Consider the following 23,963-nt stretch of genomic DNA (forward strand, 5'->3'; position numbering starts at 1 on the left):
TCAACAAAGATCGGATCACATATAACAGTCCATGAGTCATGGTTATTCCATTCTACAAGTTATGTAATGTAAATGATCTTAGTAAAACCTCGAGTCTATGTAACAACTTAGGGAAGCCTATAATTTTGATGGCGAATTCCATCCTAGGAGATTTTTTAACCTTGTTGATTACTTGTGTTTCTAGACACGACTAATCAGAAGAGTTTTTTCCCTACAGCTTAAACCCCAAAGCTAGGGTGAAATTTATTATTGAATTATTAGGTGAGTTCTAGTGTTTTTAGTCGAGTCTGACGAAAAGTGGTTTGGGAAAATTTAAGCTAGTTGGTTTATTTATTTAATTACAAATCACTTGGTTTACTAGATCAATATGTGTCGCAGATGGGTTATGTGTCTTGAGGGTCTAAGCCAAATGTGTATTCCATTTTTGAGTATTGTAAATGTAAAATCTTTTGTATTAGAGGGTTGGAAAAATTTTAAATCTCCACAACTGGCAAAATAAAGTTAAATCTTAAGCCATAAAATTAATTAATTAGAATCAAAATTATATTGTCTTAGGAAAATAAATTCTTCAAATGGAAAAATTTGTGGGTCTTAAAAGAGTTAATTTTAAAAGGTCTTCCACCAAGGGAATATTGTATATTTCAAGAAAATTTGGACCCTTGGATCTTGGTGGTTAAGTCGAAGTCAAATTTTGAGGAAATTAGCTCAAAATAATTAATTTTGAGCTAATTAAACTGGAATTGAATGATAATTTCGAAAATTCCTCAAAAATAAAAAAATCCCGGGCCAAGATTAAAAGATCTTCAAATGTTTATGAACGGCCAAGATTATTTTGACAAGGATCAAAGAAATTCGCTGTTATTTTTCCATTTGGAAGATTTATCTATAAATTAGAGAGTCATTTGAGTCTCTAGCATCTTGATCTCTGGCTAAAATATTGCTGCTGAAGCATTTTTGAAACTATTGTCCCACTGGGAACTATTTTTTCCATTATAATAAAAAACTTTGGGGTCCAACTCGAGGTGTTCTTGTTCGTTGATCTGTGGTATGTATTGACTACGAGCTTCCTATGTTGTGCTTTATTTGATTACTTTGAGAGAATACATAGTGTTTGCAGGAACTCAATCTTTGGTCTGCAAGTTCACAGATTGTGGGCAAGGATCATTTTGCTTGGATCCTTAGTTTTTATATGGTGGATTAAATCTTTGCTAAGGCTATAGTGAGCATAAATTTTTTGAAGCATTTCTAGTCATTCTTCAAAGGAAAAAACTCCATAAAAAATAATTTTCTCAAAAATTTAAAATTTCAAAACCCTTGTATATTTGTAAATCTTGTAAATAATTTTCTAGATCTAACTTGTAAATTATTTTTTCTAACTTGGGTTTTGGGGATTTTTAGTATTTTGTATATATTTGGGGTTTGGGTGTTTTATTTTATATTTGCAGGTTGGATCAAGGGATCAAGTGAAGGAAGAGCTAGATCTAGGCCCTTGAGGGTAAGATCTAGCCTCTTGAAGATTTTGCAGGGCTACCCATTGAAGATTTTTCAGCAAAATTCAGATCCAAGGAAGATTTTTTTTTTCAAGACAAGGGTTTCACTTTTCCAAGCCTCCCAGGCCTAGATCTAGCTCCTATAAGCCCAATGTCCTCCCTCCTTGGCCTGCGTCAGCCTCCAAAGCCTTTGCGTCAATTTTTTTAGGCCCTTTAGGGCAGGTCGTAGCCCCTAGAGGCCTCGACCTCCCTTTCCTAGCCCAGCATTAGGGCTTTTAGGCCTTAAAAGGCCTAGCCGTGGGCCCTAGGCCACACGATTGCCCTCCTCTAGCCCAAACAACTGCCCTTTAGGCAGGTCGTCCTCTTTTTGGCCCTAATTTGCCTCCTAAACCCCAATGTCAAGCCTTTTTGGGCTTTCCTCCTCCAGCGTTGCAATTTTCTGGCCTCCTCTTGCCTTTTCTACCCCTGATCTACCTTTCTAGCCTCTTTATCCCCAAACGTTGGCCTTCCTTGGCCTAGCGTTGCCCTTTCTTGGTCTCTTTTGCCCTAATCTGCCCTAAAACCCTAGATCTGAAGTTTTGGACTAAATACTTGGTTGTTTTGCAAGTTTTGAAGCTCAAAAATTCTATTTTTTAGGTGGCAACTTGATCCCAAAGTTTCAACAAATTTTGACCAAGGGATCTTCAAGGCCTTGGGCCTAGGGTTTGACCTATAAACCCTAGTTTTATCTTTGTTTTATTACAACAATTAAATCAATGAGAATTTAGCCCTAAAATCACATGCTACATGGTCAAAATTGTTTAGATTTGCAAAATTCTCATTTTTATGAATTTTGGTCACTTAAGCACCTTAGATCTAGCTAACTTAAATCTAGCTTTTAAGTTTGTTGGAATTTACTGCATAACTGAAAAATTCAGATCTGAAAATCTCTGAAGCATACACTTAATAAGGGCTAAAAAAATTTCCCAGAAGAAATTTCCTTCGCTTGCCCAAAAGAAGTTTCCTTCGCTTGCCTAGAAGAAACTTTACTCGCTTGCCCAAAAGAAACTCTCCTTATCACTTCTTCGCACTTCTCTTTGTAGCCTTTCTTCTTTGCACTTCTTCACCAAATGTATGTCGAGTTGCTTGCCTCTAAGTGAGGCCAAGTGTGGCTATATATACACTTCATCTCATGTCCTTTAGGCTGACATGATCACAAGATTTAGGCCGACTTCTTCTAGCATGTTCTCCCATCGTTGTAGGCCAACTTAAAGAGGATAAGTGACAAGGTCTTGGAGGATACTTTTCATAGACAAGTTTGACTCTATACAAAGTGTAACATGACTTCATTACATGACAATGACTCTATCATTTTATGACTAGATGACAAATAATTCCTAAAGACTCTCAATGGGAGTCTTGACTCAAAAATAAAATCTCTTGCTCATGAAACCCATGAATCAAGCAATACAATAAATTTATTTTTCTTCTTTACATCACATTACATAAAATCATAATTACACATGATTATGAAGATCTTACACTTTTCAACACTCCTTCTTAACTATGGATGTCTTCGTAATGGTACTTGGACTTTCTCAATTTGAAGAATTTCTCATAAGAAGAATTTGGATTGGTAACTCATTTGTATAGCATTATATCAACCAACTTTGTTGCATAGCAAGGGCTTGACTAACAAATCCATAGCTCAACAAGATTTGAGCTCAATGCTGGCGAGACCAATGATTTATAGACACTCATCATTGTCTCTCTCAGATTATCCCCTACCCTGGTGCTGAGGGTGTGTTCCATGAGGACTATTCTTATCGTGGACTCCCCAGCCCTTAAAGAATATCGATCCTCCACAACTACTCTTCTATTGGATGTCCTATTTCATCCTCAAAGAGTATCAGATGCCAAATGAATACCCAATCCTCCATTCAGTCTTCCCAAGTGAAGACCAGAATGACATGTCTATCTCTCCCTCTCAAATAGGGAGGACATATTGCAATAAAGGAATGTAATCATTCCTACCAAAAAGGAATGTACCTAAGCTCCCTCTTGGCTTAGGAATTTCAAGTTTCTTCCAGGTAAGAAACTTCTTTTCAGGCTCACTCTTAACTAGGGACCTGCAACAACTCCTCATGTGGAACAACCAATTGCTTGAAGAACTTCTCTCTTCTTCCATGTCACAAATTTCTTTTGTCATGAAGTTTTCATCTTTCGGGGACTTCTTCATAGGGCACAAACCATCCATCACTTTCATCTATGAGTTGGTCATGTCCTCATTTCATCAGAAAGTGATGCATTAGTTTTCCATTGGGCTTTGCTTCATGTCATTTTGTTTTCTTTCATGTCGTATTTTTCGGAAGGATCTTACATCTTTCAATATGGTTCTCTTGGAAGTCATCCACAAATCTTCCCTTTGGCAGTCCTGCATAAGCCCATCCATATATTAGTTCAAAAATAATAAATGAACACTTAAATCAAACATTAGCTTTGTGATGGTCTTTCATCAGGACATCTTCCTGTATGTATCAACATCCTGCATATAGGTTGACACATCTCCCAAAGACATTCATTGTCAAGAGTCTCCATCTTTTTCCGACTTCCATCAGAGTCTTCATGTCTTTCCGAGAGATATTCTAGTCAAATCTTCTTGTACTTTAGATGTTGAGTGCCTTCTGCCTTTGTTGCATATTTTACAATCTCTTCCTTTCTTTTCACACACTTCATTCCCAGGAGCTTCTAATAAGAGTTCCTTAATTGTAGTCAGCTTCCTCATGATTCATATGAGAACATATTCTGTTGATTTCATCTAGTGCGAATTATGCTTTGCTGCAATCTTTTGGAGGAGGAGATCCTTCCTTCTTTTGATCATGTTTCCCATGATGGAAATAGTGATCCATATTATCTGCAACCATATGACTTTCCTTTCAGTCATCTAGACTTCCTGTAGCAGCTTCATTTGAATGAAAGAACTTTATCCTTTAGACCTGCTTCTTCGTTATGATATCATATCATCATCCCTTGAATCCCACGAGTTGGAATTCTTGATGAAAATCTTGCCTTCCTTTTAGATCGGTGAATCCTTTGATGAGGATTCCATCTGAGAAACTTGAGGATCTTTCATATCCTCACCCATCATATGTTTCCTTATTGACTATGGTATGATGATCCCAGTCGACGATGACCTTTACTTATTTCTATTAGTATCACTTCCTAAAATCACTAAAACTTATTATTTTGAGTTCTAGTACATTTTTACTATTTTTTGGCATATTGCCTATCTATTTTTGGCATCTTTAGCTTGCTGATATGTGGTTGTTTACTGCTGTAAACTAACAAATCAGACCTGAAATTTCACTGAATACATCATTATAAAGTGGGCTAAATAAGTTAATTTATATTCACTGGTCATTGAGAATTTTTGTGTTTTATGTCTAAGGCAAATTTCATGATTTGAAGTGGTTTCCTCACTACTGTTATAACATTGATCAAGTCTGAATTTTCTGAATATTTATTGCTGATATAAATTGTCATAGATTTGGAATTGGCTTATCTCATCTCTGCACTCAGAATCTGGCATTGATTTTGTTGATTGACATAATATCTTGTGTTAATAGTCATTGGCGGATAAAGTTAGCTACTTGAAATTTACACTTGTATCTCTTAGCACTTGTCTTGTTTAAGATTGTATCACAACATTGTTAAGTACTCTTGCATTAAGATAAATTTCACATAAGTACTTAAATAACTTAAGCGATCTTAATTCAGGATAATGTCACCCATATTATATTGCATAAACATATTTGATTTAAATTGCACTAATAATTTACCTCCTAGCATAAGCTAGATTGATAGAGATATAGGGCAACCCTTTTCACTTAGCTTGAGGGGCCTCGACAACTCTTTGGTGGTTAACACAATGACTTTGTATTCGTCAGAGCCACAGTCTCTGCTGCGCAGAGGCATCGTGTGATAGGAGCACAACAAAAGGTATCGTTAATCAAGCCCTAGCTTGATTCCTGTTGGCCACTTTCGCACAACCTACCTTGGAGCCCAACTTCAAAATAGTTAAAGGAACGTTACATCTAGATTAAGCATTGTATTAAAAATAACCAAGATCTCTGCATCACACATAGGTCATAGGTTTGCATATCATTCATGTTAGTCAATCATCTTAAGCAGTGGGTGTTCATCCGGTCATTTCGTTCCATTTTATTATAAGCAAGATTTTGTGACTCCATTAAAGCACCGGTCTCATACTTTAGAATTTAATCTGATCAATAATTTTGCTCAAATTTAACCAATTGGCTAGGCCACTCATTTGTCTCCCAAACAAGTTGGTTTCCAACTTGTTTTCCTTCATCTCATTCCATAGGAACTATCCCTCATAGCCTGCTATTGGGAGACAACTAGAACAGAGTGGGCGAGAATCAGAGTGACAACCCTCGTCCTGAGTGTTGTCGCGGTGCCTATGCAATCTGGATGACAACAAGATGCAAGTCTTAAGATCTAAGTGTGATGCAAGGATCTTGGTAAATTTTAGATTATATGCCTAGTCTAAATGGAAACTCTCTCTTAACTATTTTGGAGATCAGTATTTAGAGTAGGTTGTGGGATGAAAGCCAATGGGAAGCAAGCAAAGGTTTGATTAACAATACCTCCCCCTGTGTTCCAACCACCCAGTGCCTCCGGCGCTGCAAAAACTGTGGCTCTGACAACTGCAAGGTCACTGTTTTAACCACTAGAAAGGGTTGAATCCTTCAAGCTAAATGAGAAAGGGCTGTCCTAGGAGTCTATCAACAAAGCTTGTGCTTGGAGGTAAGTTATTAGCAATGTTCCACCAAGGTTCCGGGACGAGGAGGCGAGGGAGTGAGGGGGCGCGGGAGCGGCCTATGCAAAAGCTCCCTACCATTTTTTAGGAAACGTGGGGGAGCGTCAGGGTCTTAAAAATTTATAAATATAAAATATAATTTATTAATTGAGTCCACTATGACAATTTGGTTTGAATTGAAAAGCTGCAAAGCATGATCATTGATATGAATTCCTGGAGCAAGAAAGCAATGAATTTGAAAATTTACACAATCCTTCTTAGAAGAAAACTTAAACAAAGAGAGAACTGTCCTTCTTAGAAGAAAACTTAAACATAGAGAGAACTCAGAACTATAGTGGATTATGTATAATGATTTTGATTTTTGAGAAACTGGACTTCTAAGTTCTCGACATATTAGTTAGGCAGGCCGTAGATTTTCAACTGATAATATTAATATATGAATAGCCTATTTGGCAATGCTTCCATAGGACTAGCCCATAGGTCTGATATACCTTCACAATTCTGTTTTAGATACTGCTAACCTAGAGAAAAAGTCTAAAAGAAATCATTTTTGGAACTTGGACTAAACGGAACCTGGATGCTTTTTCCACAGGTAAAGACCATAGGCCTAATATAGTAATAGGCTGACTGTCTATTGTTTATTCAGTTCCCAGGTAACCATTACGACAGCCATAACCTTGTGCCATAGATTTTTCCATCGGCAATCTCATGCAAAAAATGATAGACACATAAGTGGAAGTTACTTTCTTCTTTTCATGTTGTTAGACTGCTTAGTTAGTTTCCATTTTACAGATCCTGCTGGTTTCTTTCTTTGAGCGAATGTATATTTTGAACCCTTTAAGTTCTCATGGGATCAAAATTAGATGTCAGGGCAGAATTTTGAGAAATCATATAGGAAAGTAGTTGAGTGGCTGGTGGAATATTAACATTCTGTATTTTAATCAGGTCTTATTATATCAACAATATTATATTTCAGTCAGGTCTCATCAACACAACGCATGGTAGTTAAGGAGGCAGTCTTTTAAGTTTTTACAAGTCGGATTTTTCACCCATACTTGTGGTTAATTGGTTCCTGGAAACAAAATAGTCAGATCCACTTTTCAGAACATGTGACAGTAGGCTCTTTTCCTAAACCTACTATCACCATGAACGGGGAGAGCCCATATTGAACCGATTTAAGGTCTTGGTTTTCCTAGCTTGCACTTTCAACAAATTGTATTAATTCACTGACTTTTTTTAGGTAATTTACCTTTTGTATACAATTCCTAATACAATCAATAATGATACATGCACTGTTTATTAAAATCCGAACAGTGAAATCCAACGCTGTGAGTGGAGCGCTCAGCGAACTTGCAAAGGCTGTGAGTGTGTTGTTCATGATTCAGGGTGCCATTTTTATAACATGAAATAACGATTTTCCAAAACCCTAAACATTAATTAACTCTTAATTAAAGATTAAGTTCAACGTTTAGTTAATTAAAACGGTTTTTAATGCATTAAAGGTGTGCCACGTCCCCCCTCGTCCCCCCACGTCCCCTCTCGCCCCCCCCCCCCCGTCCCCTCTCGTCCCCCCATGCCCCCCCACGTCCCCCTTTTCGGAAACGTCCCCTCAGGGAAGGGAAACATTTCTCTGGCACGTCCCCCTGAGTTTCCTCCATTTTGGGAGCATGGGGAAACGTCCCCTACTCGTACCCAAGTCCCCGGAGCGCGGGGGAGCGAGGAAACTAGACCCCTAAGGGGGGGGGCGAGTCCCCGTGGAACACTGGTTATTAGGTGCAAGACTAGCCTTAGAATGAAACACAAGGATTATGAGTGAAATTCTTAGTTAAGATTGCTTAAGGTTTGAGTACTTAAGTTATGATGAATCTTTAGAGACAAGAGTACTTGTAAATCAAATGCAATCTTACAACCAAAGAGTGCCAATTAACTTAGTGCCAATGTCAAAATCCACAAGATGCCAATTACTCAAGACATTCAATCAACAATGATTATGAGATGCTCACTTATAATAGAAGCCTTCACGTAAATAATACTTAGGTGCCACAAGATCACAATTTTTTCAATGATATCTGACTACAACAGATTATGCCAATAAGATCACAAATGCTCTTAACCAATATTCTTCAATGATCACCCAATAATAAAATGGATATTCCACAAATTCACTTAAGAAATACAATTGTGGATTAAGTGCTTGAGTGAGCGAATTTATTAAATATGAGACTATGAGATCTTTGAAAGAAACTCACAATGAAACCACAAGTATTAGATACTTCCAAAATATCAATGCTAGCAAAAAGGAACAATAGAGTGTAAAACCATGAAAGCCCTTATGTAATTTATACTCCAATGTTCTCTTAATGAGCAATAAATGAATGATATGACAACAATAAGTAATTTATGACAAGAATGAGTAAATTTACTTTAGATGCCAAATTTAAGGTGCATATGCTTGCCTAATGCAAGAGAGAACCCATCTATCAAATCAACTTTGTCGACTCAATAATTTTGATGTATTCAGCCTTCTTATGATGATATTACCACAGTTATATCAGATCTGAAATGTTTACTTCAGCAGTAAGAAAAGTAACAAATAGTGAGCTATTGATGCATTAACATGTGCTCCAAAATTTCCAAATGCTAGAGTAAGCTTGCCAAACTGAAAAATATGACTTTTAAGCCCTTTAAGATGTGATATTAAGAAAATATCAGATCTGATTATTCAGTTATGCAGAGATATTCCAGCAAGCTAACAAATAGATCTAGGCTAGATATGCAATACCCAAGTGGCCAAAATTTATGAAAATTTTGCTATGCAATCTTTTGAAGTATTTTGACCAATTAGATGTGTTTTAGGGTTTTTAATTCACTGTTTTGAAGTATATATTACAACTGCAGGAAAACAGTGAGAATATGAGGGTTTAAAGAGCAAACCCTAGGGCCAAGGCCTTGAAGCGCACTTGCCCAAATTTGCCAAAATGTTGCAATGAAGTTGCCACCTGAAAATACAAACTTTTGAGCCAAATTTTCTGCAAAACACACCAAGTTTCAATGCCCACAAATTTCAGAAATGGACAAAGGTCAAACTAGGGTTAGAAGAGGGCTAAAGGCAAGGGAAAAAGGCTAAGGAAGACAAAGGAAGAGGCAAAGGAGGCAGGAAAAGGCCAAGAAGGCTTGACGCTATAGGGAGGAAGCCCTCTTAGGGCTAGCGACTTAGGGTAGGGGCCTTAAAGGGCTGGGGCCACAACCTAGGGAAGGAGGGTTGAAAAAGGAGGCCGAGGCCTCTAGGGCTTACGTCCAACCCTAAAAGGCTTGGAAAAGGTGACACTGGGGCTTCTAGGGCTAACGCAGGGCCTTAGGAGGCTAACAATGGCCTTGGAGGGGTTAGATCCAGGCCTGGGAGGGTTGAAACTTCAAACCCTTGCTTCAAAAAATTTAATTTGCTTTAGATCTGCAACTTTGTTCAATTTCTTCAATGGATGGCCTTGTAAAAATTTTGGAGACTAGATCTTACCTTGAAGGGCCTAAATCTAGCTCTTATTCCAGCTCTTTCACTTGATCTCACTTGCAAAAATGGAGATAAAAAATACCCAAAACCCCAATATATACAAAATTTCACAAAACCTCAAAACCCCAATTAGAAAAATAATTTACAAATTATATTATACAAAGTTATTCACAAAATTTACAATTATACAATGCCCTTTGAAAGAAATTTTGAGAACGAATTTTTTATGGAATTTTCTTTGATAAATGACTAATAGTACTTTGAAAATTAAATGTAAGCTACAACCTTAACGAAGTTAGATAAACCATAAAAATATTTGAAGTCCAAACGAGGTTAGTTCATGCCTACATATTGTGGACTTGGAGCCCAAGGACTGGGGATCTTGCAAACACTATATATTTTTCTCAAGAAATCTTGTTAGACATATGGCGAATCAGATCGCCTAAGATAAACCAAAAATCTACCAATAGAATGATCTTATTCGCATCTAATGAAAAACAAACTTTTAAAAATATTAAGCACAATATAAGAAATCTCATACCCAACACATACTACAGATCAATGAACAATGAACACTATGAACTGAACCCGAAAGTCTTTATTATGACTCCAAAATAACGTTCCCAACATGATAGTAGTGTTACATCAACTTTTCTATAGAAATCTTGTAGCCAAAAATCAGAGGTCTTGAGACTCAAATGACTCTCTATTTATAGATAAATCTTCAAAGTGGAAAAATAATGGCCAGTTGGCTTGATCCTCATCAAAATAATCTCGGCCGTCGATAAATCCTTGACCAACTTTTAATCTTTGTCGTTGAAAAACTTGAAATAATTATTTTTGACGAATTTTCGAATTGATCATTTAATCGATTTTTTATTAGCTCAAAATTAATTATTTTGAGCCAATTTCCTCAAAAAACTAACTCTGACTTAATCACCAAGGTCCAAGGGTTCAATTTTTCTTGAAATTTCCAATATTCCCTTGGTGGGGGACCTCCAAAAATTATTTCTTTTAAGACTCGAATTTTTCCACTTGGAGAATTAATTTCTCTAGATATTTAATTTTGATTCTAATTAGTTAAATTTATGGCTTATGATTTTAATTTTTTTTTGCTAGAAAATTTAATTAATTGACACTTGAGGGGATTAATAATTTTTCCAATATTTTAGCCATGGTGTCTAAGTATGAGGGACCATGCACTAAACTAATTTTTACATAAGATAATTACATTTTCAACCCTCGGAGGGGGAACACCTGTTCGATATAGACCCTCAAGTTACACACCCAAGTTTGTGACACAATATGATCTAGTAAACCAGGTGATTTGTAAAAGTAATTTAGCCAATTAGCCTAAATTATTCCCAAACCACTTTTACATAAGATTAGAGTAGAACACTAGGACTCACCTAAGAATTTGACGAAAAATTCCATCCTAGCTTTGGGGTGATGCTGGAGGGAAAAACTCTGCTGACCATACGTATTTAGAAACACAAATGAGTCAGTGAGACGAAAAACTTCCTAGGATGAAATTTTCACCAAAATAATGGGCTTACCTAGGTTGTTACATACAGACACGGTCGTTTAGCATCATTTATATTAAACTTTGCAGAATGGGTTTACAATGAATCAATAAACTGCTGAAAGATGATCTGACCCTTCGAAATTGTTTTCGCATATCTGATTCTTTGGAACTTTGAAAAGAGGTGTGCAACAAGGTGTTAATCTAGGTTGTCATTGATGTCAATATAGCAGTGTTTGTGATGGCAAATTCTTTGATACATGATTGCCCATTGATGCCCATTGATCATAATGCTCATAGTGATGAAAGTTTGATATATGATGATATGATGAGATGGAAGACCTAAGTGGATTGAACAATAGAAGGTCAATTGAACAACAAATGGCGCAGGAGGTCAATTGAACAACAATTGATGCAGAAAGTCAATTGATCAGCAATTGAACAACAATTGAACAACAAATGATGCAGTAGATCTAGTAAAGTAACAGAAGCAAGAAGCCAAAGAGTAAGATGAAGAGTTTATCGAAAGCCATCAAAGAAACAAGTCATCGGAGCAAGAGAAGCAGGTTATCGCATATGCCCAAGGGTAAGAGTTATCGAAAGAAGAAAGAGCAACAACGATAATAGAGGAGTAAAGAAGAAAACTATTGGAAGAGCGGAAGAGTGAAGAGAAGTCACAAGAGCAACAACTATCGAAAGAGCGGGGGTAGGAAAGTACGGAATTCCTTGATCATGGCAAAAGTCCCACACTTAATCCTACCTGTCGATCTCATAGTCAACCCTTAGATCACGATCAACTGCGAGGGTTAAGGCCATTTTTAATCCATATGCTAGTCGAAGTCCCAGGCATAGCCAGCGGGTCATAGCCAGTCAGATACAGAAGGTCATTCCAGAGGGTCATTGCCAGAAGGTCGCTGATAGCCCCAGGAGGTGGGTGATGCTTGCCCGGATAGTGATTGATTTATAGCCCACATCTTTTGAGAGGGGTGATGGGGTCCCGCAGCAAGCACACGATACCCTTCAACTAACTCCACCGTCTCAACTAAATACCCCGTCCCTCAACGTACAGAACATTGACTTGTTCCTATCTGCTGCAACCACTAGACATATCGAAGAGAAAGAAAGACATGGTTGGGTCATTTACGTTGATTCACCCGGAAAACTTTGCAAATCGTCGATTGCGATAAGGCTGTGGACCCGACGGATTTATTAACAACTGTTTAATGTAATATCACATCTGCAGTATCACAAGTTTCAAAGGGATGTTAAAACCTTTGATTGCGATAGAGTTGTGGACCCGATGGATTCATTAAAAACAGTTCATTGAATATCGCATCCGCTCCATCGGAAGACAGAGCATGTGCACACTTGTAAAACCACCAGTTTTTTATGAAATTGCGATTGTGGGATTAAAGGTGATGACGTGGCATGTGGGACCTCCATGTGGAGAAGAAGGACAGTTCACAACTCGTGAACGTGAATTAACATAAGAAAGGAAGCCGAAGGTAAAAACATTCTGTTGATTGGGTTAATCTTAAAAAAAAAAGGCTCAAACCTGTGATAAAATTATTGATGGAAGGAGTACAAAACACAATTTTGAAGAATAGTTCTGTGAAAGGAAATAAAGTTTCATTTGTCATCATTTGAAGGAAGCAGTAGACAGCACCAGCATTGAAGTGATTGTGAGTTTGTTTCTTGGAAGTAAGATATTGCGACAATAAAAAGCAGTCACTCCCAAAACAGTTACCGCAACACAGATCTTGGAGACATTATTGGAGATCATGATGGCTATTTGAAATCATCATAAGGTAACTTTGCAGACTCTGTGTGGGGAATATGAAGAATTGTGAAGACTCCTTCATATGAAAACAGGTTGTCATTGATGTAGTAGTGAAGTTGTAGATTGACAAAACACAGTGAGTTTTGAGAGCAGTGTAATACAATCAAAACATTTCTTGACAAAGCAAAACTATAGGGTCGAAGCCCTTGGGGTTGGTGCCTCAGAATTGGAAGGACTGGTGTTTGTGGAGTTGGTGCTCCTAAACACAAGGTTGGTGCCTTGAGAGGATAGGGTTGGAGCTCTAGAGGTTGGAGCCTCACAAATGACCAGGTGCTTGGCAACAGATTGGAGCCTTATATATATTGTACCTGATTTATTGTAAATATTATATTAATAAAATCATTTATTCCTATTGCTCACTTTGTGTTCTAAATATAAATAATTCAACTGGAAAAAATAACAATTGAAAAGAAACACTGATTCATCCCCCCCCTCAGTATTTCCAACAATTGGTATTAGAGCCAGCGTCTTCATATCAGCCTAACAGCTAGAAGAAGGATTCTTAGTCACAATGAGAAATCAAGAAGTGTCAGGAAGACCTCCTCTATTCATTGGCACAAATTTTGGGTTTTGGAAAAAAAGAATGTCCTACTACTTGAAGTCCCTTGGACCTGAAGTTTGGCATTCGGTTTTAAATGAGTACACAGCTCCTTCCACTCTTCCAACAGATCAAGACGAGAGGAAATTTTACATTGCAAATGCAAAAGCCTTAAATTCCATCACTAGTGGAATCACTGATTCTGAATTTACAAAAGTCATGAATTGTGACTCAGCGAAAGAAGTATGGGATAAGCTAGTTAGCTTATACGATGGGGACTCCAAAGTTAAGAAGGCAAAGCTTCAAACTCATAGAAGGCAATTTGAAAGTCTGAAAATGGATGATGAAGAAGATATTGCATCATACTTTCTCCGAGTAGCTGAAGTGGTCAACTCTCTTAAAGGATTGGAAGAAAACATTGAAGAAAGCACTATTGTTCAAAAGGTCTTAAGATCTCTCCTAGATAGATTTGACTCCAAAGTAAGTGCTATAGAAGAAATGAAGGACCTAGATACTCTCAAGATGGATGAACTTCATGGAATCCTCATTGCCTATGAGATGAGAAAAGGAAGCCCAAGTTCCAAAGATGCAACATTCAAGGCCTCAAAATCAAAAAAGGGGAAAGAATGGAATACCAGTAGTGATGACTTCGATGTTGAATCCGAATTGGCACAATTTGTATGAAGACTAAAGAAATGATCTAAGCTAAAAGGTAAGTACCCTCTTATTTGTTTCAAATGTGGAAGAATAGGTCATTATGCTGCAAAATGTCCTCTTAAGCATGATAGTGATGGTGAGGAAATTTCTAAAAGGATGGTATACAAAAATAAAGGGCTCAATAAGAAGTATTTCTTCTCTAAGCAAGATGAGTCTGATGAAGGTGAATTTGCAGTCATAAAAAAGAAATCAACTAATCAGTTCCCTCACCGCAAAGGAGGTAATGATGAATCAAATGAAGAAAATGACCATGATGGAAGCCAAGAAGTATTATTCATGACATTCACAAATGATGATGATTTAGGTCTAGAAGAAAATGTAGATGAATTGTTAATGAGTGCCATTGAAGAAAATGAGAAATTACGAAATAAAATCATCTCTCTCAAGGTAGAAAACGAGGAAACAAAAAGAAGGGAAGACCTCTTGAAAAATAAGCTAAAAGAAAAAGAAGAAATTTGTGAAGAACATGAAGCCGAAATAGTATCTCTGAGGAAGGAATTGGAGCAAGTCAAAAGGGTTGGGAAAGCTCTCAAATACTTGACATTATCCTAAATAATCAAAAACCTCAACATGACAAATCTGGGATAGGTTTTAAAGGAGAATCATCAAGTACTAAGAATAATGCGAAAAGCTATGCCGACATACTTTCCAGCAACCCAAAAGAAGAAAGATTATTTCATCAAAGACCCATCTCAAATCCAAAGAATGAAGAGAGAGTAACTCCAAGGAAGAATGCTGATTCAAATCATGGCTATTACAACAGGTACAAAACTATCTTTTTTGGGCATTGTTTTTATTGTAAAAATTTTGGTCATCAAACTAAACATTGCATGGCCCATAAGAATGAAACACCAAAATTGAAGGATGAAACAAACAACCCAAATGGCCTCAAAGGGCAAGGACAAATCAAGACCTACAACTCTTTTGATCCCTTGGCCAAATTTGATCCAATTTGCTCATTATGTAATGATAATGGACATAATGAACAAAATTGCCCCCTCAAAAGAAGAAAAGCAAAAATGAGAATCCCAACATGGATAAATGTGGCCTAGCTCTCTGTGCTCACAGTGATGAAAATCATTGGTTTGTGGATAGTGGGTGCTCCAGACATATGATAGGGGACAAAAGGAAGTTTGTCTCATTGAACAAAAAGGAAGGAAATGTATCCTTTGGAAGCGGATCTGCCAAAATTGCTAGAAAATGAACTATTACCCTTATTAATGGAAAAGGAAAGGCTCAAAATGCTTTGCTAGTAAATGGGCTCAAACACAATCTCCTGAGTGTTAGCCAAATCTGTGACCAAGGACATAATGTTGTCTTTAGCACTAAAGATTGTGAAATAAGAAACTCTTCCTCAGGGGAAATTGTGGCAAAAGGAGTTAGAACATCAGATAACATCTACATTTTGAACAAAATTCAAGAAGATAAATGTTACTTAAGTCAAACAGATGAAAGTTGGCTGTGGCACAAGCGACTTGGACATACAAGTTTCGATAACTTGATCAATATCAACAAGATTAATGCGATATGAGACATCCCAAAGTTAGTCAAGCCAAATCAAGGAGTATGTGGTCCATGTCAACATGGAAAGCAAACTAGAACCAACCACAAGACCAAGGAGTTTTCCACATCAAAACCTTTGGAGATCATCCATGCTGATTTATGTGGGCCAACTAGAACTCCGACACTCCAAGGAGAAAGGTACTTTGCTTTATTTGTTGATGACTATACTAGAATGATGTGGGTATATTTCATGAAATATAAATATGAAGCATTTGAGTGTTTTAAGAATCTTAAAGCTCTTGTAGAAAATGAAAAGGATTCTAAGATTAAATGTCTTAGAATGGATAGTGGGGGAGAATTCACATCAAAAGAATTTGATGAATTCTGTAAAGTACATGGAATCGAAAGAGAACTCTCTGCTGCCAGAACACCCAAGCAAAATGCGGTAGTTGAAAGAAGAAATTGAACAGTTCAAGAAATGGAAAGAACACTGTTAATAGCAGCTGACTTGCAGCCAAAATTATGGAGAGAAATAGTCGGGACAACTGTTTATACCTTGAATTGAACTCAAATAAGACCAAATAATGAGAAGACTCCTTATGAATTATGGAAAGGAAGACCTGCTTCAGTAAAATACTTCAAGATTTTTGGAAGCAAGTGCTTCATAAAAATCAATGATGGCTCACCAGGAAAATTTGATTCTCGAGTTGACGAAGGGATATTCCTTGGATATTCTACAAGGAGAAAAGCCTACAAGTGCTACAATAATCGACTACGGAAAATAGTGGAAAGCATTGATGTGAAGATTGATGAAGACCTTTCAGAAAAAGAAATTGAAGATCATGAAGTTGACCCTCTCATTGAAGAAGAACCTGAAAAAGAGGAAAAAGCTCAAGAAAAACACAAGGAAAAAGAACCATCTGAACCCCTTCAAAGATGAAGTTTCTCCAAAAACATCACCCATAAGAGGATTTTATTGGCAATATAGATGAAGGGATACAGACCCGAAGAAGGATGACAAGTACACCAAAGAAAAATGATGCTGCTCTCCTATCTATGATAGAACTAGAAACATTTACTCAAGCAAGGATCCTCATTGGGTAAAAGCCATGGAAGAAGAAATGTCTCAAATCGAGAAGAATGAGACATGAGAGCTGGTACCTCGTCCAAAGGATAAGAATATAATTGGAACCAAGTGGGTGTTTAAAAACAAAATGAATGAAGATGGACAAATCATCAGAAATAAGGCAAGGCTTGTTTGTAAAGGTTATTCACAAATTGAAGGAATTGACTTTGAAGAAACCTTTGCACTAGTAGCTCCTGTGGAAGCTATAAGGATGTTCTTGGCATTTTCTTGCTCAAAAGGATATAAAATCTATCAAATGGACGTAAAATAAACATTTCTGAATGGGGAACTCAAGGAAGAAGTCTATATGGTGCAACCAGAAGGGTTTAATCTAACATAAGGAAAATACTTTGTTTGTAAGTTGAAAAAGGCATTATATGGGTTGAAACACGCTCCTAGAGCTTGGTACGCAAGATTGGATCACTATCTACAACAACAAAGCTTCAAGAAGGGGGTGGCAGGAAGTAATCTCTACATAAAGATGGATGAGGATAAGTTACTAGTCACTCTTGTCTATGTTGATGATCTGATTTTTGTTGGTAATAATGATGAGATGAGCCATGAGTTTGCTCAAAATATGTCAAAAGAGTTCGAGATGTCGATGATAGGAGAGTTATCTTACTTCCTTGGACTACAAGTATCTCAAGCCATGGCAGGTATGTTCCTATCTCAAGCAAAATATCTTAAAGACATGCTTAAAAGATATGGAATGGAAGACTGTGCACCCATGAGCACACCTATGACCACAGATTGCAAATTAAGCAAAGATGATGACTCTCCTCCGGTAGATGCAACTCATTACAGGTCAATAATTGGAGCCCTCCTATACTTAACTGCTATGAGACCTGACATTATGCAAGCAGTAGGAATGGTGGGAAGATTTCAATCAGCTCCTAAACAATCCCATTTGTTGGCTGTAAAAAGAATTCTCAGATACTTGAAAGGAACTCCTAATTTCGGTCTTTGGTACCCTAAGAGCTCAACTCTTACTGTGACTGCATACACCGATGCTGATTGGGCCGGAAGTGTCGATGATCGAAAAAGTACTAGTGGAAATGCATTCTTCCTGGGAGATTGTCTAGTATCTTGGCTCAGCAAAAAACAAACATCCATATCACTATCTACAGCTGAAGCCAAGTATATAGCTGCTGCAGATTGTTGTACTCAAATATTATGGATGAAGGAAGCTCTGAAAGATGTCAACATAGGTACAAATAAACCGATAACCCTCTATTGTGATAATGCAAGTGCTATCAATCTCAGCAAAAATCTAGTGATGCACTCAAAGACCAAACATATACCAATCAAGTATCATTTCTTTTGTGAACAAGTAGCTGAACAAAACATCATCTTGGAATATATCAATACTAAGGAGTAGATAGCTGATATTTTCACAAAACCTCTTCCTCGAGAAGCATTTGAATATCTTCGCCAAAAGATGGGGGTTATTTCTCTAGCATCACATTAAGTTGATTCATAAAGATGTTGCATGACAGGGGGAGCAGTTTGATAGGAGGAGTCCTTATGCACTCCTTTGCCATTGATGTCAAAGGGGGAGAGAAGAAGAATATTGCCATAAATGACAAAAGGGGAGATTGTTAATCTAGGTTGTCATTGATGTCAATACAGTAGTGTTTGTGATGCCAAATTCTTTGATACATGATTGTCCATTGATGCCCATTGATCATAATGCTCATAGTAATGAAAGTTTGATATATGATGATATGATGAGATGGAGGACCCAAGTGGATTGAATAACAGGAGGTCAATTGAACAACAATTGAACAACAAATGACATAGGAGGTCAATTGATCAACAATTGAACAACAATTGAAAACAATTGAACAACAAATGACGCAGTGGATCCAGTAAAGCAACAGGAGCAAGAAGCCAAAGAGTAAGATGAAGAGTTTATCGAAAGCCATCAAAGAAACAAGTCATCGGAGCAAGAGAAGCAGGTTATCGCATATGCCCAAGGGTAAGTGTTATCGAAAGAACAAAGAGCAACAACGATAATAGAGGAGTAAAGAAGAAAACTATCGGAAGAGCGAAAGAGTGAAGAGAAGTCACAGGAGCAACAACTATTGGAAGAGCGGGGGTAGGAAAGTACGAACTTCCTTGATCGTGGTTGAAGTCCCGCACTCAATCCTAGCCGTCGATCTCATAGTCAACCCTTAGATCACGGTCAACTGCGGGGGTTAAGGCTGTTTTTAATCCATGTGCCAGTCAAAGTCCCGCAAACCGTCGATTGCGATAAGGTTGTGGACCCGACGGATTTATTAACAACTATTTAATGTAATATCGCATCTGTAGTATCGCAAGTTTCAAAGGATGTTAAAACCTTTGATTGCGATAGAGTTGTGGACCCGATGGATTCATTAAAAACAGTTCATTGAATATCGCATTTGCTCCATCGGAAGACAGAGCATGTGCACACTTGTAAAACCTCCGATTTTTTATGAAATTGCGATTGTGGGATTAAAGGTGATGACGTGGCATGTGGGACCTCCATGTGGAGAAGAAGGATAGTTCACAACTTGTGAACGTGAATTAGCATAAGAAAGGAAGCCGAAGGTCGAGTGAGCACAGAGGAAGCCGAAGGGCCAGTGGAAGATGAAGGTAAAAACATTCTGTTGATTGGGTTAATCTTTAAAAAAAAAGGCTCAGACCTATGATAAAATTATTGATGGAAGAAGTACAGAACGCAATTTTGAAGAACAATTTCGTGAAAGGAAATAAAGTTTCATTTGTCATCATTTGAAAGGAGTAGTAGACAGCACCAGCATTGAAGTGATTATGAGTTTGTTTCTTGGAAGTAAGATATCACGACAATAAAAAGCAGTCACTCTTGAAACAGTTACTGCAACACAGATCTTGGAGACATTATTGGAGATCATGATGGCTATTTGAAATCATCATAAGGTAACTTTGCAGACTCTGTGTGGGCAATATGAAGAATTGTGAAGAGAGTCTTCATATGAAGACAGGTTGTCATTGATGTAGCAGTGAAGTTGTAGGTTGACAGAACACAATGAAGAAGATTTTGAGAGTAGTGTAATACAATCAAAACATTTCTTGACAAAGCAAAACTATAGGGTCGGAGCCCTTGGGGTTGGTGCCTCAAAATTGGAAGGATTGGTGTCCTTGGAGTTGGTGCTTCTAAACACAAGGTTGGTGTCTTGAGAAGATAGGGTTGTAGCCCTAGAGGTTGGAGCCTCACAAATGACCAAGTTGGTGCTTGGCAACAGATTGGAGCCTTATATGTATTGTACTTGATTTATTGTAAAGATTATACTAATAAAAGCATTTATTCCTATTGTTCATTTTGTGTTCTAAATATAAATAATTTAACTGGTAAAAATAACAATTGAAAAGAAATACTGATTCACCCCCCCTCTCTCAGTGTTTCCAACACAAGGATCTAATTAGGATTTTGGCTTTATCTTGTTGATAGAACATTAATCACCTAATTGTCTATTTCTTGAGAAATTCATTCTTGTACTTGTCTCATATAGCCATCAAAGAACCTTGGTTAATTGTTTCAATAATATCTTGGTGATAAGTGCTCTAATATCTTTTACTTTCCATCATTGTCATTTTTGTTTATGGTCAAAATCTATTGTGGATGACAACTTTATCTTTGGCATATTGATAGTCTATTGTTTAAGAACATTTATCTCGTTACTTGGGCAATTACTTGTTGGTTATCTCTTGTATCCTTGTGGACACTTGTGAAATTGAGCACCTTTATGTTGTGTTTAAGATTGATCTTCATTCATTGTTAAGTACCTCTTTGTCATAAGATAAATCATAACTAATTAAGTAAAAGTCATAAATAATTCTAACTCAAGATCACTCAACCATCTTGCATTGCATTCTAGACTTTAATTAATGTACCTCCAAGCATAAGCTTGGTTAATAGAAAGATAGGAGCACCCTTTATCTCTTGCTTGTGAACACTAGACTCTCTCCAGTGGTTAAAACGATGAACTTGTAGTCGTCAAAGCCATAGTCTCTACAATGCCGGAGGCACCGAGTATGTTAGGTTTGAAGGGGAGGTATCGTTAGCCAAGTCTTTGCTTGCGTCGCCTTGACTTCTCTCTGTCACTTACTTTTGAGACTAGCCTCAAAATAGATAAGGATCAAGGGATATATTTAGTGAGACACTAAGTTGCACGAAACGGGGAAACGCGGAAGCGAAACGAAACGGGGAAGCGAAACGAAACGCGACCTCCCCAAATTTTGGAAACGGGGAAACGCGAATATATATAATAATATATATATATATATATTAAAATATTTAAAAATTATTATTATATATATGTGCAATCATAAAGCATGAACGATACATTTACTTACATAAACATTTAAACATTAAGATTAAATTTACATCACATTTACTACCTGGAAACCCTACCTGGAAACCCTAAAAAAAATTAAAAACAAATTAAAAAAAAAAAAAAATTAAAAAACAAGTGTTTTTTTTGGGGAAACGTGGCACGTACGGCCTGGAAACGCGTTTCCGGCCGTACGGCCAAGTTTCCGTTTCGGGAAACGTGGCCGTACGGCCAGAAACGCATTTCCAGGCCGTACGGTACGGGGAAACGAGTTTCGTTTCGTTTCCCCTGGGGAAACGGACCCCCTGCCCACGTTTCCTGCAACTTAGGTGAGACATATAATTAAAATAAACCAAGATCTTGTATTTCACCTAGATTTTAAATCTTGCATCTCATATAGGATAGCCAAACATTTAAGTAGTGGTTGTTCATCCGGTCACCTGGTTTTCAATTGATCTAAAGCAAGTAAGTTGACTCCATAAGACACTAGTCTCATAAATAATTCAATCCAATCGTTTTAACTTGCTATAATCAACCAAGTGGCTAGGCCATTCAATCTTGTTTCCCAGACTTGTTCGTTGCCAATAATTCTTGCATTCCCATCTTCCATAGAGACTACCACCCATAGCCTGTTGTTGGGAGATAGATAGAACGGAGAGGTCAGGGATTAGAGTGCCTGTACAATCTGAGCAAACAACAGGTACAAAGATTGGGGTTTTCTGGGCAGTTTGACTTCTGTCGACCATAGACTTTGACTGTAGGCTTGGCTGCAATTTCTCTCTCCTTTGACTGAGCAGTTTTGGAGCTATTTTTACTTGACTTTGACGAGAAAAGAAGGCCAAATATTTTGACCTTTGATCGAGCTCATTCGGAGGCTGTTGTGACTGCTTAGGGCATCTTTGACCGCTGAACAGATTTGACAGTTTGACTAGATTTGAATTTTGGGCTCATGTCTTGGATTTTGGGTATTGGTTGATTGGAAAGTCAAAGCTAATGACCTTTGGCTCTTAGTTGATGAATTGTATCTCTCTGCTGAACATTTTATGACAATTTAATAAGAAGAAGAATTTGAAAGGGTTTTCCCCCTTGTGGGGTTTTTCCCTATTTGGTGTCTCTTGTTATTGCTCTTGATTGTCTTCTACTGTCATTGCATTTACTGTTCTATTTACAATTGCTATTCATAATTGGAAGATTAAATTTGATTGCTAATTGAAGAAAGGTTGGGCTAAAGTGATTGTAACAACAAAGAACAGTGGAAAATTAACACTAAGGAATCAGTCGGATGCCCATAATTTCTTTCTTGTACATAGGTCATCTGGTCTGTTGTGAATAGAAACTATTTATTTGAAGGTTTGCAGGTTACAAATTATGGATCTCTTTCAAACATGCTTGTTCCAAACCTAACACCTTAAAGATGCCATATCATTTTGATGGTTACTGTAAATAAGAAAGAATCTTGTAGATGTGATTTCTTATTTAATCATATTGTTATTTCTGATATTCGTGATTTCTTTTTGTTAGATTGCAAGTGCTGATGATATAGCATCAGGAAAGTACACAGTTGATGATGTCCTACTTCCTCTTCCCGGGTAAGCATTATCATGAAGAACAGAGTCCGTGCAATCGCAGAAGCTCATCTGTACCATATTTTCTTAAATTTTCCAGTTTATACATGTGGCAGGATATTCAGTTTTCAAATAGAAATTGCATTTTCTGTTACAGGTCAAGGATAATTTATCCCGGAAATGATATTGCTGAAACATATCATGATCTAGCTGTAAAGGTGTGTAACATATGCTTCAGTGAAAAGTTATCTATTTTAAACCATAACCTTAATTAGAATGCTTTGAGAGCTAGGAATGTTTTATATTTCTTTTCAGTTCTTGTGCATATTGGATCATTGAAAATTAAAAAGAATATGGAAACTCCATCAATACTTTTCCTGAAAACTCAAATTCTATAGATGCAAGTGTTGGCTTTAAACTGACGGGGTTTGCAAGCCTAATATTTCTTATTTTATGATTGTAACAAAATTTCTAGCAGTGTTGATCCTTATACTCTTTTTGGCATCCATACCCTTGACCGCTCTGTGCATGCGTCTAGGGTCGAAAATACTCAGTTACGTGCGAGCTTCAACCCTATAGTTTCGAACCCTTGTGCGAACTTCCTCCATCAGACCTGTGCGAGCCAAGACAATAGAAGATAAGAGAAGATGGTTTGATCAATGTGTCCAAATGAGCTTGAGGTCTCTTCTATTTATAGGTTTCCATGAGGGTCCATTTGATGTTGAGGCCAACCTGTCCAATTGTATGTTTGAGCTTCATCCTTGTAGTTTTGAACCCTTGTACGAACATCCTCCATCAGACCTGTGCGAACCAAGACAATAGAAGATACGAGAAGATGGTTTGATCAATGTGTCCAAATGAGCTTGAGGTCTCTTCTATTTATAGGCTTCCATGAGGGTCCATTTGATGTTGAGGCCAACTTGTCCAATTGTACATATGCATAAGGCCGACCTGATCCAATATACATGAGTGGATAAAATAAATTCAAAAACCAACTT

General features: G+C 37.3%; 1 protein-coding gene across 1 annotated transcript in view; it reads left to right on the forward strand.

The window, feature by feature from the left end:
- Window positions 1-23,963, forward strand: part of LOC149211035 (multisubstrate pseudouridine synthase 7-like) — a 361,532-nt gene that overhangs the window by 266,393 nt on the left and 71,176 nt on the right. The window contains exons 16-17 of the mRNA XM_089396877.1: window positions 22,922-22,989; window positions 23,123-23,183. Of these exons, the coding sequence (XP_089253003.1) occupies window positions 22,922-22,989; window positions 23,123-23,183 (129 nt within the window). The remainder of the gene's footprint in view (window positions 1-22,921; window positions 22,990-23,122; window positions 23,184-23,963) is intronic.

This window comes from Pinus tabuliformis, chromosome 1_2 (genome assembly GCF_031772625.1).
Source record: "Pinus tabuliformis cultivar Carrire ecotype Pingquan chromosome 1_2, CPIR1, whole genome shotgun sequence".
Classification (NCBI taxonomy): domain Eukaryota; kingdom Viridiplantae; phylum Streptophyta; class Pinopsida; order Pinales; family Pinaceae; genus Pinus; species Pinus tabuliformis.